The sequence below is a fragment of the Podarcis cretensis genome (assembly GCF_951804945.1).
Source record: "Podarcis cretensis genome assembly, chromosome: 18".
Lineage (NCBI taxonomy): Eukaryota > Metazoa > Chordata > Lepidosauria > Squamata > Lacertidae > Podarcis > Podarcis cretensis.
Window position 1 is genome coordinate 10,531,736 of NC_137188.1, and position 15,224 is coordinate 10,546,959.

The following is a 15,224-nucleotide window of genomic DNA, read 5'->3' on the forward strand; positions in this document are numbered from 1 at the left end:
TTTTAGGGAGCAGGCGAGCAGGCGGGGGCCATGACTTACATCCTAGGAGCCTACACAACACAAAACACTGTTACTGCATGTAGGTTTTATTTCATTTGTTTTTTATCATATTTTGGAAATCTACATCCAGGTGTTTTTTTCCTTTACATTTTTGGGGGGCTTGTTTAGCTTATGCATAAATCCAGCACTGGCTTCCAGGGAGGGATGGCCTACAAGCTAAGAAGAGCTCAGTTTGAGTGCTTGGCTGTGTTGTTAAGATGACTCGCTTCATTCTTTGCTATGCATTTTGCGTTGTTTTTTTTTTTGTTTTTGTTTTTTTACGTTGCGAATTTGTGTTGCGGACCACCCCCAGGATCTCTGGATGTTGGGCGTTGTACGAATTAAAATAATAGCAACCGTAATATTGTGCAGATCGCAGTGGAGTCCATAACCAGGGGAACCGCTTCCCTGCAGATGTGCTGGGAGGGGAGCAGGGGAGGAGAAATTACTTGCCTTCGTTATGTCCCTGAAATCAGCTGAAAGGAGGTGGTTTGTGTCTCCAAGTTTTGCAGTAATCATGCAACTAGCAGCTGCAGTTGCAATCAGAATTACTCAGCTGCCCTTTGCAAACAAGGTTTGTTATAAAAATTTACAGACCGTTTGCAATGAGCAAATGAAAGTTGCCTTTTCAGCTGAATTTGGGGGGGGGACTGAATTTGGGGGGGCTATTTCGATTGCTTTCGTTTGATTTGCTCCTTTGCAAGCCGCCGAAATCTACACTTCCGACTTGGGTTGCCAGCTGCGTGCGTGTCCCACCCTCCCTGACAGCTCCCGTGTTGCGTTTTCCTCAGGTGACGACAGCGAGGCAGGGCTTAGAGAGGACGAGAGCGCAGATCAGGAAGGATATTTTGCACTCCTCTTCGGGGATGGAGATTCCACCGCCGTTGCCACCAGCTCAGAGGAAGGAAGGAGGCTTAGCTTAGATGGCAGGAGAGCTCAGGCGAAAGAGGAAGACAACAAGGCGGCTTGCTTTTCCACCAGCTAGGACCAGCCCCTGGCCTCAAACCGGGAATGGGTGGGTGGGAGGTTGTTGGGGGAAAGAACCCCTTTTAAACCATAGGTGACCCTCCAAAAATGCCCAAATCGCGGCCGGTCACCTTGCCAGTTCCTTGCCTTCTTGGAAAGTTAATGTACGTTCTTGGCGGCACTTCTCAGCGCTGCAGTTCCGTGCCAGGGCCCCTTCCTGGTGTTCCCCGGTCACAGTTTCCATGTTCTCCACCCACCCAGAGCCCCAGCTCCCCTCCTGTGCTATGCCCTGCCAGCACCCTTCTGATGTTTCAGGCCTCTATGGCTCCCTTTGGCCGTGCTCGCAGCACTAGCCCGAAACCTGTGGCCAACTTGGCGCAAAACACCAACCCCCGCCTCTCTGAGCTGTGTCGGCCCCCTCTGTGGGCACCGGCGGCAGATCATCATCACTGCGGCGTTAATCGCTGCCGTTATCTGCCACCCGTCGAATCAGCCGCATCTTGGAGAGCCGTCAGTCGGCGTTCTTGACAACGTGGTGGGTTGGCTTCTCCCCTCCTTGGCACACCCCCCCCCCCCGGGAACATGGGCTCTTAAAAAGTTCTGCCGCCCCCACCCCCTTTTATCCAGATTTATTGTTATTGTTGTTGCTTTTAAAAGGTTTTTTTTTCCGGAGAAAAGCTGTTCTTTTCCGCCTTCCGCGACCTTCGGTTTGAAGAGCGAAATAAAAAGCTTTGTTGCATTTTGAAATTCTCCCTTTAAAAAAAAAAAAATGTTTCCAATCCGACTCTTTGCTTTAGAAGCTTTGCAGTTCGGCTTACGGCAGGGTCAGTTATCTGTCGAAGAATATCCCCTGAGTTTTATATGATCTTCCTGAAAGCTCGGAAGACATAAAAACACACACACCACTATTTAAAACTCCAACTCAGAACGGGTGCAAAATAATCCCAAGTTGCCAAACATTTTGTGGCCCGGGGAGAAGAACCTTTGCGAGTGGAGCAAAAACCTCTAGCTGGGTCTGTGCAGTCAGAGAAGGCAGTGCAAGGCTTCCTGACAGGTTAGAAGAACAGGTAAGATTGTGCCTGGGGTGGAAAAAGTCGACAGGGAGGCGGGTTTTTCTCTTGTAATAATGGAACTCTGGGGTCGTTCAGCACAGACTAAAGAAAATGTCATTTGCACAGTGCAGAGTCCATAGAAAAAGAGAAAGGGACCCGAGGGTCATCTAGTCCAACCCCCTGCAGTGCAGGAATCTTGGCTAAAGCATCCATGACAGATGGCCGCCCGACCTCTCCTTTCTTGTCACTCTGAAGCCATGGATTCGGGTCCTACCTTCCAGAGCAGGAGAAAACAAGCATGCTCCCTCTTCCGTGTGACAGCCCTTAAGATATTTAAAGCGTTCAACTGTGGAACTCCCTGCCACAGGGGGCAGCCATGGGCCACCGCCTTGGATGGCTCTAAAAGAAGATGGCACAAATCCGAGGAGCAGAATTCATAGCCAGGACAGCTGCTCTCTGCCCCTGCGGTCAGAAGCACAGTATACATCCAGGAGGCTAAGTTCGGTTAGAATTGGGTACGCACTCCCAGCCTTAACGCTAAATACATTTCTTTTCCTAAAGGTAAAGGGTAAAGGGACCCCTGACCATTAGGTCGAGTCGTGACCGACTCTGGGGTTGCGGCGCTCATCTCCCTTTACTGGCCGAGGGAGCCGGCGTACAGCTTCCGGGTCATGTGGCCAGCATGACTAAGCCGCTTCTGGCGAACCAGAGCAGCGCACGGAAACGCCGTTTACCTGCTGGAGGCGGTGCCTATTTATCTACTTGCACTTTGACGTGGATTCGAACCACCAGCCTTCTAATCGGCAAGCCCCAGGCTCTGTGGTTTAGACCACAGCGCCACCCGTGTCCCTATTTTCTTCTCCTACTACAAATAAAAGCTTGGCGGGGCATGAGGGGGGAGCCCCGAGACTTCACCCGCTTGGGCAGAATTCCTTAAGTTAGATCTAAAGCACGCAGCCAGGGTTCGGAGGGTTGAGGAGGAGAAGAATACAAAGTCTTACGCGGCCTTACGCGGCCACTGCACTAACATGGTTTTAACCTCACGTGCCATTGGCTTTTCCCACCTGAGATACCTGCCTGGGCAGAATGGCCGTCGAGCAAAACAGTTGTGAGGGACACCGGCTCGCTCGCTGTCGCCCGTGGAATGGCTTTTAAGAAATAAACCCGTGAGCCAGGGTACCGCCGTATTGAAATAGCCTTCGCCATCTCCGCAGCTACGCGAGCTACGGGGACTGGTTCCCTTCCGGCCCCTCGGGGTGTCCTACTTTCCAAAGTCATGAGGTCTAGCAACTTGGGAGTTAGGGACTTTGCTTGAAGCAGCTGCTGCAAGGCGGCACGCCCGAACAGCGCCGCACGGTTGCATATTCGGGAAACGCCCCAACCGACGGGGGACCCCTGTGGGTGAAAGTGGCGGTTTTGCCACTCTCTCCAGAAACCCTTTTGTGGAAATCTGTCTATATGAATAGAAATGCGGGGTGTCGTCAAGTTCTACATCTGCGGCAGGGGGGAGAGAGAGAGAGAGACTTGGCATAGCAGAGGGGTCCCCTTTTTGCGTAGGGTTTGGGGTGCCGTATTAAGAGAGTGCCAGGAAAAAACACGAGCCCTGTATCGGGATGGCGACTCCCGCAGCGTTTGAGAACACCAGCTAAGCTGCAGGCAGAGGTGGCAGCGGAGGGAGAAGAGAAAACCAGGCGAGTGAGTCACTTGCGGGGGCAGGAGCTGGCTTACATTGCGGGGAGGGAAACTCATTAACGTTCCCATTGATCAGAAGAAGCTTTGGAGAGGTGGCTGCTTTGCATTCCCCCCCCCTCCTCTGCTCCCTCCTTCCCCGCCAAAGCACTTAAAAATTGATGTTGCTTGGCTGAATGTACTTGCATATATAGATATAAAATCCTCAACACACTATTCTTTACTTGGCTAGGAAAGTAGAGGTCCCCCCTCTCTTTCTCTCTCTCTCTTTTCTGCTCCCCCCAAAAAAACCCCCACCCTCTCCTCCCATTTCTGGGAACCCCATGGTTAAGAACCCGAAGGGGTTTGCCACTCTCTCCAGAAACCCTTTTGTGGATATCTGTCTATATGAATAGAAATGCAGAGTGTCGTCAGGTTCTGCATCTGCAGCAATGGAGCGAGGGGGAGGCCCTTTGTTTTTGTTTGTTTCTTTGTTTGTCGCCTTCCGTGCCCCCTGCCCAAATGGCTTCGGGAGCAGCATGCAAACAAAGCGAGGCAGTTGCTACCTCCGCAGGACGACTGCGTTAGCAGAAGGAGGGGGGAAACACCAAAACCCTCCACGACACGCAAGGGAAAGGGGACAGGGAGGGAAGAGGAAAACCAAAATGCCCCGACGCCGATTTCTGAAAGAGATGCTCTTATAAGAACGATCCGCTGACCCAGTTCAAGGGCTGGCGGAGGCGGTCTTTTTCCTTGATTGCTTTTATTTCATTTTTATTTGTTAACATTTGCATTCCACCTCTACCTTCCACGGAGCTCAAGGTGGTTCTCCCTGTTCCATCCTCACAGCAACCCTGCAAGTTAGCTTAGGCTAAGAGACAGCAACCGGCCCAAAAGTCACCCAGCGAGCTTCAGGGTGGGTTGAGGTTTTGAACCCTGGACAGCCAGCTCATGGCCCAATGCTCTAACCATTGTGCCACACTTCTGTTCCCCCCCCCCCCGCACTGTCCTGCAAAGGCCAGGACACATGCATGAAAAGATTCAGCACATCAAATTGAGATAAATAAATGGGGATGAACGGGTTGCTATTCGTGAGCAAAAGGCCCTCTCTGGGGATCCAAGCAACGGGTCTTTGAAACAACCCCTTTTGCAAAGGTCTTAGGCAACGGCGTGTGGGTTTTTTTTTTTTGGAGGGGGGGCCTGGAGCTCCCCAGGGAGGAAGGACGGCACGCTTTGGGTCGTGCGTAAGTCCTTTACGGTGGCGACTTACGTCTCCCCGGGGGCCTCCGTGGGTGCTGTGATGGGAATCTGCGTCCTTGGGCGAAAAAGCAATCTGCAATCGCCCCTTCTCCTGGCTCTGGCTGAGTCATCCGGCTTGAAAAAGCCACCGCTCCTCTGCGTGAAAATTACCTTGGCAGGATCTGCCGGGAGGCACCGGCAGCAGCGGGGGGAGCGAGTGCGAGAGCAGCAGACGCGATCACCGAGGGCATTGTTAGCCGAAGGCACGATTGACGTCCTCCTTCCCTCCCACCCGCCCCCGTAGCTGAGCTAAGCAATTGTCGCTCTGCCTCATTTATATATTTTTTTACGCTTGCTTGCGGGAAAGCAAATCGCTTGCACCCTTCGTGGTTTGTTTTTTTCCCCCTGGCATGGCGTTGCCGGGTGGTGTTGTAAACAAAAATTTGCCCTTTTCCCTTATGGGGTATCCAATAGCCCATATAGAGTCCTTACATAGGTTCCCTATTGGTAGGAGAAAATAACAGAGGCCAACCAGAGAATATTGAGAAGCAAAGCAGCTAGTAAGCTTGATCTTTATTGATCTGTTGCAACAGGGTGCTCCCCTCACACGCAGGAGAAACCCAGAACAATGGCGCGCAAGGTGCCATCCTGTAGATCAAGAACACCCCCAGAAACATCATACATACATCACAGAAGGGGTGTAACCTAAGACCACCCCTCAGATACATCCCACCTACATCACAGAAATTTTAATATTGTTTTTCTCCTGGATTTGTGACAGGACAGGATTTGTGAAGGAAAAGACAATGGGGAGGCTTTTCCATTTTGACCTTGCAGATAAAAGATTTGCTCAGTTTAGGAATCAAAATAGCTTCAGGTCAGTCTTCCTGTGCTGATCTATGTACGTGCAGTTATGAACATTACCATATATCTAAGACCATAAAATTCCTATCACAGCGGTAGTTGAGAAGACCCAGCTGTGGCGCCAGCGCTCGCGGCGTCCCTATTTGCCTGGGAGAAGACTTGAGTTCGAGTCCTCCTGCTCGCTGTGCCTCTCGCAGCCAAAACCTACTTTGTAGGGTCGTCTTGGGGCAGAGCAATGCACATGCTACGTCGAAACCCCTTTGGGAGAGGAACAAGGCAGGATATAAACCGCCAGAGATTTATATAATACAGTGGTGCCCCGCAAGACGAACGCCTCGCAAGACAGAAAACCCGCTAGATGAAAGGGTTTTCCATTTTGGAGGCGCTTCGCAAAACGAATTTCCCTATGGGCTTGCTTCGCAAGACGAAAATGTCTTGCGAGTTCCTGCGGGGTTTTTTCCCTTTTCCCCCCCCTTTTCCTAAGCCCTAAGCCGCTGATCCGCTGATAAGCTGCTTATCAGCTGATCCGCTAAAAGCCGCTAAATCGCTAATAGCGCTAATCCACTAAGCTGTCAATGGGCTTGCTTCGCAAGACGAAAAAACCGCTATACGAAGAGCCTCACGGAACGGATTAATTTCGTCTTGCGAGGCACCACTGTAATTCAGAAGCGGCAAGGCATCCTGTAAGAGGCAGCCTTTAAAAGAGAATTGGGGGGGGGGATGCGGAAAAGTCTACAATAGCTGCTCACCACGGTTCTCCTATTGCAGGCAGCAAATGCTGGGGATCTCGAGTGGGGAGATTCGCACTCAGGACCTGCCCCAGGGGGGCAACCCTTTGGGACGTCCGGTTAACTGCAGCAAGGACAGGGTCCTGGACTAGGTAGCTAGCTCCTCTTTGGCCAGATCCGGCAGGGAGGGCTGCTGCCAACCCAACTCCACGGAGGCACATAGCTGTCAACCTTTCCCTTTTCTTGCGAGGAATCCTATTCGGAATAAGGGAATTTCCCTTTAAAAAAGGGAAACATGGACACCTATGTGGGGCAGCTGGCCGGCCGCTGAGAAGACAGGATGTTGAACTTTAAGCATCAAGCGTTTTCTCAAACCTGGGTCCCTGGCTGTCGTCGGACTACAACTCCCATCAGCCCCGGCTAGTAGGACCAGCGGCCAGGGATGATGGGAGCCGTAGTCCAGCCGGAAACCCAAGTTTGAAAATAAAACTTTTCGGAACTATTTTGACATAAATACAATCCAACAAATAGGTGTGTTTTGACTCCCCCCTCGCACTCCGTTTATGGTTTCTTTTATACAGTGGTACCTCGGGTTACATAAGCTTCGGGTTACATATGCTTCAAGTTACAGACTCCGCTAACTCAGAAATAGTGCTTCAGGTTAAGAACTTTGCTTCAGGATGAGAACAGAAATCATGCTCCGGCGGCGCGGCAGCAGCAGGAGGCCCCATTAGCTAAAGTGCTGCTTCAGGTTAAGAACAGTTTCAGGTTAACACTGTGTGTATATATTTATATATAACACTGCAACTCCTACATTACTCCAATTATTAATTTCTCCCTAATTCTCTTTTTAGCATTAATTTTTAACTGTTCGGTTTAAATTGATCCCACTGATGAACAGTAACATTTCAGACAATCCACGAATTTCCCCCAGTCTTTGATAAAGTTCCCCCACCTCTGGGTTCCCTATTAATCCCTTAATTTTTGCCATTTTGGCATGGTCCATTAATTTAGTCTGGCATCCCTCCTTGGTTGGTACTGAATCTTCTTTCCATTGGCATACATAAAACACTTCTTTTTCTTTCTTTCAACCTTTCGGTAACTCTATAGCAGGCCTAGGCAAACTCGGCCCTCCAGATGTTTTGGGACTACAACTTCCATCATCCCTAGCTAACTGGACCAGTGGCCAGGGATGATGGGAGTTGTAGTCCCTAAGCATCTGGAGGGCCAGAGTTTGCCTATGCCTGCTATAGAGTTACCGAAAGGATGATGGGAGTTGTAGTCCCAAAACATCTGGAGGGCCAAATTTGCCTATGCCTGCTATAGTTACCGAAAGGTTGATGGGAGTTGTAGTCCCCAAACATCTGGAGGGTCAAGTTTGCCCATGCCTGGTATAGAGTTACCGAAAGGATGATGGGACTTGTAGTCCTAAAACATCTGGAGGGCTGAGTTTGCCCATGCCTGCTCTATACCAATTCTCCCTAAAAGAAATGCTTCTGGTTTGTGTGTTTTTTTAAATTAAAAGTTATTTTGAGCGTTTTCTCCCAATTCATTTATAAACCATTTCCCAGGAAGTTCCCACGTTTGAGGTTTAGATGCTCTCGTCTGCCCTCTGCACATGCCCCGTGGCACAGACCTCCCCTGTACCTCCTTTTTTCCCCCTTCTTTTTTCCGTGTTCCCGTCCGTTTGCCTTCCAGGACAGGTGCCTGACGAGGAAGCGAGGCAGAATGGGCAGAGCCGCTGCAGCCGGGGCCTCCCCAAGCCGGTCTGCATGAACGGGACGGAACCAGCCCAGCTCGGCGGCAAGACGAAGGCCGAGCGGAGGGCCAGCGCCTCGTCCAACCCTTCGCGCAAAGCCTCGTCTTCCACCAGCAGCAAGATTCGGAAGCTGTCCACCTGCAAGCAGCAGTGACGGCCTGAGCATCGCCCACCGCAGGTCTGTAGATCTTCCTCTCCACCTTCCTCTCTTTTTCCGGAAAGGTGGTGTCGCCCCGTGGTTAGAGCGCTTGCTTTGCATGCAGAAGGCCCCAGCTTCAGTTTCCAGGAGAGCCCTTGCCAGTCACTTTCAGCAGCGCTGAACAACATGAGTCAGTGATTTGACTCATAGAATTGTATAAAGCGGGAAGAATAATAATAATAATAATAATAATAATAATAATAATAATAATAATAAATTTTATTTATACCCCGCCCTCCCCAGCCAAGACCGGCCTCAGGGCGGCGAACACCAAATATAAAAACAATTGATTGAATTACAGCTTGAAAAACAAGATTAAAATACAGCATTAAAATGCAGCCTCATTTCAATGGAAACTCAATCAAAAACTTTTTTGGGGGTGAAAACGTCAAGTCTTCACCAAGGCTAACTATCCAGACTGGTCCTACGTGGGCCAGAAAAAAGCCAGGGAAGTCCCCAAATAGGAGTTCCAACACAGAAGGAGAAAGGAAAAAAGAAAGAGGGGGGGAGGGAATCAAGTTGATTCCAAGCCAAAGACCCAACTCTTACAGGCCCTGCGGAAAGAGATCAGATCCTGCAGGGCCCTGGTCTCATGAGACAAAGCGTTCCACCAGGCCGGGGCCAGTGTTGAAAAGGCCCTGGCTCTGGTTGAGGCTAATCTGACTTCCTTAGGGCTGCCTCCTCGCTCTTTGTGATGGAGGAAGGAGGCCCTTATCAAGTTAACCAGAGGAACTCACTGCCACAAGGTGTTTCGCACCATCTAGACTTGCGAGCATCATTTTCGGGGTGTTTTAATCCCCCCCCCCGAAAAAAATAGAGGGTGCTAACCAATGCAAGGTTTTTTGTAAAAAAATAATAATGCATGTATTGTGCCTCTGAGCTTAAGCGAGCGGGGATCGCGGAGCGGGGCGGACGCGATCAGCTCATGCATCCAGCTTTCATCTGACTCGACGTATATCCCTCCCTTTCCCAGCTCTGCAGAAAACCCTGAATTCCTCCTCCTCTCTCTGTCTCCCCACCCCGAACAAAATAATAATAACAAAATCCCTCCCCGGCTGTTTTCGCCCAGCTCTCCTGATTCATAAGCTCAGCCCAGGAAGAAAGAAGAGAAAATTATTCATCTGTGATCTGCCCACCCCCGCCTGGCCTCGCCGCAGTAATGCACTTAGCCGGTGGCGCCTTCTCTTCCTTGCAACCCCCCCCCCCAAAAAAAAAGCTTTTATCTCCTTGGCTTGCAACCAGGTTTCTCCATTCTCTCCCCTCCCTCTCCGGTTCTTCTTCTTTCGCCTCCTTCCTAAGTCTCCGAATAGCTTCGGAAAATAAGATGGAGTATCTCATGCAAGCGAGACTGAATCTGGATCAGGAGGGGGGTGTTGTTCCCCAAAAAAACACAAAAAAACTCCAAGATAAAGAGATTAGGAGGCGAACGTCACCCCCCCCCCCAGAGAAAGGTGGCTGTTGAGCTTTCGCTGTGCCAGCCCGGCCAAGGCAAGCCCCCAAATAATCCAGCCGAAATCTTCCCTCCAGGCCCTTCATTCGATCAAGTCCTTTGCAGCATTAAAAGAAGAAAATCTCTTGCTTTTTTGGAAGCAGGCGGCCGTGTTTCCATCTCTTGTTTCCATCTAGATCAAGGGAAGTAATAGTGCCACTGTATTCTGCTCTGGTCAGACCTCACCTGGAGTACTGTGTCCAGTTCTGGGCACCACAGTTCAAGAAGGACACTGACAAACTGGAACGTGTCCAGAGGAGGGCAACCAAAATGGTCAAAGGCCTGGAAACGAGGCCTTATGAGGAACGGCTAAGGGAGCTGGGCATGTTTAGCCTGGAGAAGAGGAGGTTAAGGGGTGATATGATAGCCATGTTCAAATATATAAAAGGATGTCACATAGAGGAGGGAGAAAGGTTGTTTTCTGCTGCTCCAGAGAAGCGGACACGGAGCAATGGCTCCAAACTACAAGAAAGAAGATTCCACCTAAACATTAGGAAGAACTTCCTGACAGTAAGAGCTGTTTGACAGTGGAATTTGCTGCCAAGGAGTGTGGTGGAGTCTCCTTCTTTGGAGGTCTTTAAGCAGAGGCTTGACAACCATATGTCAGGAGTGCTCTGAAGGTGTTTCCTGCTTGGCAGGGGGTTGGACTCGATGGCCCTTGTGGTCTCTTCCAACTCTAGGATTCTATGATTCCCCCTCCAGGCTAAACCTTTCTCCATCTCGACCCCCCCTTCTGTGAACCACCAACCCCACCCCATGTTCCAGTTTGCCTTCAGCCGCTTTTGCTTCGCCCCAGAACTGGACGCAGGTTTCCTGCTTTAATTCAGGGGCCGAAGCGAAACCGGGACTTCGGAAGCGGCGGTTCCCTTTAGCGCAGCCGAAGATTGCGTTTGGCTTCTTTGCAGATATGTCGCACTGCTGGCTCGCGGTTTTTATTTTTACTTCTTGGCCAAGGTAGCAGGCTCTCTCTTTTCTCTCTTTGAACCTACTCCCGGTAGACCTGCTGCAACTTAGCAGGCTGTGTTTTCTGTGGATCTCCTCTGCAGGCCCAGAAAGCCATGAAAAACGCTAAAAAGACCCCTCTCTGCCCTGGCCAGCTGCCCCAGCTAAGCCTCGCCAAGGTTTTCCGCCTTCTGCCTTTAAAGACCCCAGACATCGGGCCTCGTACTGTTTTCCGGCGCTTGCTAAAAACATTTCTGCTTGGATGGGCCAACTCAGATGTTTTAAAAGCCTGCGCAAGCTCCGATCTTTTAGCCTGTTGTTAAAAGATGGAATGTCTTAAATTAAGTGTTGCCAGTTTTTCTCACAATCGGAGAACTGGGGGGGTTGGAAGGAGAACATAGCGGTCATTTAGTCCAATGCAATGCAGGAATCTTTTTTCCAGCGTGGGGCTCTATTGTTTAAAAAAAATTGTGTCACCTGTTGTTGTCCTGTGTGAGTGTCTGGAGGCTGTTGGAGGATGGATGGTGGCTAATGGATTGAGGCTGAATCCTGACAAGACAGAAGTACTGTTTTTCGGGGACAGGGGGCAGGCAGGTGTGGGGGATTCCCTGGTCCTGAATGGGGTAACTGTGCCCCTGAAGGACCAGGTGCGCAGCCTGGGAGTCATTCTGGACTCACAGCTGTCCATGGAGGCACAGGTCAGTTCTGTGTCCAGGGCAGCTCCACCTGGTACGCAGGATGAGACCCTCCCTGCCCGCGGACTGTCTCGCCAGAGTAGTGTATGCTCTAGTTATCTCCCACTTGGACTACAGCAATGTGCTCTACGTGGGGCTGCCTTTAAAGGTGACCCGGAAACTACAACTAATCCAGAATGCGGCAGCTAGACTGGTGACTGGGAGCAGCCACTGAGACCACATAACACCGGTCTTGAAAGACCTACATTGGCTCCCAGTACGTTTCCGAGCACAATTCAAAGTGTTGGTGCTGACCTTTAAAGCCCTAAATGGCCCAGTATACCTGAAGGAGCATCTCCACCCCCATCGTTCTGCCCGGACACTGAGATCCAGCTCCGAGGGCCTTCTGGCGGTTCCCTCACTGCGAGAAGCAAAGCTACAGGGAACCAGGCAGAGGGCCTTCTCGGTGGTGGCGCCCGCCCTGTGGAACGCCCTCCCACCAGATGTCAAAGAGCTAAGCAACTACCTGACATTCAGAAGACATCTTAAGGCAGCCCTGTTCAGGGAAGTTTTTAATGTGTAACATCTTAGTGTATTTTTGATCTTTGTGGAAGCTGCCCAGAGCGGCTGGGGAAACCCAGCCAAATGGGCAGGGTACAAATAATAAATTATTATTGTTATTGAATGAAGGGCTGTATGCAGATGTTGTTAATGATAATAATTGTAGTGGGGTTTTCAAAGTTTTAAATTATGCACTCTTTTGCACATGGGTAACTGTGACACAACAGAGCAGTATGCAATAAATCGCAGAACTTCTTCTGACGTCCGATTTCTCTCTCTCTCTCTCTCTCTCCCTCCCCCTTTTCTTTTTTTAAAACTCTTTGCAGCCAGAGCCCCGAATTACTGCGCTTGGCGGCCGCCGTATATCCCCTCCTCGGCTCTCTGTGCATCTCCCCCCCCCCTGCCATGCCCTTGCCCGCCCGCCCCCTCCCCACGCCGGCATCCCTGGTAGCCGACCCCCGTAGACCCCTGCTTGCGATCCAAAAAAGAGAGAGCCAAGAAACAGGAAGAGAAACACCTTTTTGTAAAGAAAAAAAAAAGGACGCAATCCTTTTATTTGGGGAGGGGGGGAAGAAGAAGACGACGACGACGACATCCAACGCCGATTCAGCAAATCCTGCTTTTTTTTAGACTGAGAAGAAGAAAAAACCTGGCTGAGCGTCACCTCCCGAAATCCTGTCTGTGTGGCCGTCCGGATTCCCACGACTTGTTGGGGGGGGGGGGTTGAAGTGGGAGGGGGCTGCTCCTGGTTGAGGGGGGGCTTTTTGAGATGGGGGGTGACTTTCCTCCCGCCATTCCTCCTCATGTTAGAATTTTTGAAAGCCATCGACACGCACTTTATGTAGTAGACTACTGTTATATAATATATATATTATATATTATATTTTTTTTCCTCCCCTACCCCTTCTTTCTTTCTTTCTTTCTTTCTTTCTTTCTTTCTTTCTTTTCGGCCCCATCCTCCCTCTCTTCCCCCCTCCCTCTTTTTTGAGGGGCTGGAGGGCAGTTTATATTTGCAGTTATCTTTAGAGAACTTCCTTGCACATTTGTGACCGTATCTGAAATAAATGGAAAGAGCTGGGGAGGGGAATGTTGCGGCCTGCAAAAATTATGGGGGGGGGGGAGAAGAGAGGTTCAGAAAGTGGGGATGGGGCGTTGTGGGGAGGGGAAAACCCGGTATTTAAAACGTCAACAAACAAAATCACCACACTATTAAAACGAAAATAAAAAAATCTGCATGCTGTTTATAAGGGCTGGAGCAAAGGGAAGTGAGTGTTTTTTTTTTCTTTCTTTCCTTTTTTTTTCTTTTTTTTAAAGAAAATAAAAGTCAAAATGGAGCCATGGGTTTCTGAGCCTGCTTTTTTTTGGGGGGGGGGGGTGGCGGTGCTGATTTAGCCCAGCCTGGGAGGAAAAAAACAATTGAGCTAGACACAGTGGTACCTCGGGTTACATACGCTTCAGGTTACATATGCTTCAGGTTACAGACTCTGCTAACCCAGAAATAGTGCTTCAGTTTAAGAACTTTGCTTCAGGATGAGAACAGAAATCGCACGGAGGCCCCATTAGCTAAAGTGGTGCTTCAGGTTAAGAACAGTTTCAGGTTAAGAACGGACCTCCGGAACAAATTAAGTACGTAACCAGAGGTACCCTATATTGGCACGTGGAGATGCCCAAGTCTTCCATAAAAGGAGCGTTTGGGTGGATGCAGCTCTGGGGCACGGCAAAGACCCCCTCGGATTTTGGGGGGACACCTTACACTCTATGAGATACAGAGAGGGGAGGCAAGATCTTCTTCCATTAAGGGAACCCCAGCCAACGCACTTAGGTCCCTCTCCCTGGGAGTATGTGGTCCCTGATTCGGAGGTAAAATTTCTGCCTCCAGCTGGACCCCTGACGCCTCCATGTTTGTCACCATTTCTTGCACGTATAGCCCAATTTTCCCCTCCCAGAAGGGTAAAGGGACCCCTGACCATTAGATCCAGTCGTGGCCGACTCTGGGGTTGCGGCGCTCATCTCGCTTTACTGGCTGAGGGAGCCGGCGTACAGCTTCCGGGTCATGTGGCCAGCAGGACGAACCAGAGCAGGGCACGGAAACGCCGTTTACCTTCCCGCCAGAGCGGTACCTATTTATCTACTTGCACTTTGACGTGCTTTCAAACTGCTAGGTGGGTAGGAGCAGGGACCGAGCAACGGGAGCTCACCCTCTCGTGGGGATTCGAACCGCCAACCTTCCTTTAAACCCTGAAAATTAGGCTTGAGACGCAGCAAGGTCACTTGGCAAGTTACTTGGCTGAGCGGGGATTCGAACCCAGGTCTCAGTCTGACACAGAAGGCCGCAGCACGCCGGATCGTTTGCCGTCTGCTGGGAAAGAGCCTTTTTTCCGTTGCAGCTGCAGTTCTCTGGGCTGGTGGGTCTCCCAGTTCCCCCGGTCGCCACTGCGGTGGTCTCGACGTAGCTGGACTCCAAACTCCCGTCAGCCAGCAGTAAGAAATAAAGGTAAAGGCACCCCTGACCATTAGGTCCAGTCGTGGCCGACTCTGGGGTTGCGGCGCTCATCTCGCTTTACTGGCCGAGGGAGCCGGTGTACAGCTGGATCATGTGGCCAGCAGGACTAAATCGCTTCTGGCGAACCAGAGCAGCGCACGAAAACGCCGTTTACCTTCCCGCCAGAGCAGTACCTATTTATCTACTTGCACTTTGACGTGCTTTCGAACTGCTAGGTTGGCAGGAGCAGGGACCGAGCAACGGGAGCTCACCCCGTCATTGAGGGGATTCGAACCGCCGACCTTCTGATCGGCAAGCCCTAGGCTCTGTGGTTTAACCCACAGCGCCACCCGCGTCCCTTAGTGAGAAATTACAGGAGTTCTATTTCTTTCCTGCATTTTTATCCCGCTGGCATCCTCAGTCCTCTATTATTCATTCTCACAACAACCCTGTGAGGTAGGCTAGACTGACTGGGGAAGGGCCCCAGCTTGGTGATGGGGCACTTACCTTGCATGTATACGTTACCAGGATCAGTCCCAGGGTGGCGTCTCCCAAAAGGGCC

The 15,224-nt window shown here is 50.7% G+C and overlaps 1 protein-coding gene and 1 long non-coding RNA gene across 3 annotated transcripts in view; one reads left to right on the plus strand and one right to left on the minus strand.

Annotated features, from left to right (window-relative positions):
* STK11 (serine/threonine kinase 11) overlaps positions 1–13,514 on the plus strand; it is a 66,709-nt gene extending 53,195 nt beyond the window's left edge. The window contains exons 9-10 of one of the 2 annotated variants that reach the window (XM_079960779.1): positions 8,255–8,493; positions 12,507–13,514. In XM_079960779.1, coding sequence (XP_079816905.1) covers positions 8,255–8,469 — 215 coding nt within the window. In that variant the 3' untranslated portion in view covers positions 8,470–8,493; positions 12,507–13,514. Of the gene's footprint in view, positions 1–830; positions 1,753–8,254; positions 8,494–12,506 lie in introns of those variants that run through there. The other variant, XM_079960780.1, reaches the window with a different exon arrangement.
* LOC307207314 overlaps positions 3,666–15,224 on the minus strand; it is a 73,589-nt gene continuing 62,030 nt past the window's right edge. The window contains exon 2 of the long non-coding RNA XR_013834636.1: positions 3,666–7,143. This is a non-coding gene — a long non-coding RNA (uncharacterized lncRNA). The remainder of the gene's footprint in view (positions 7,144–15,224) is intronic.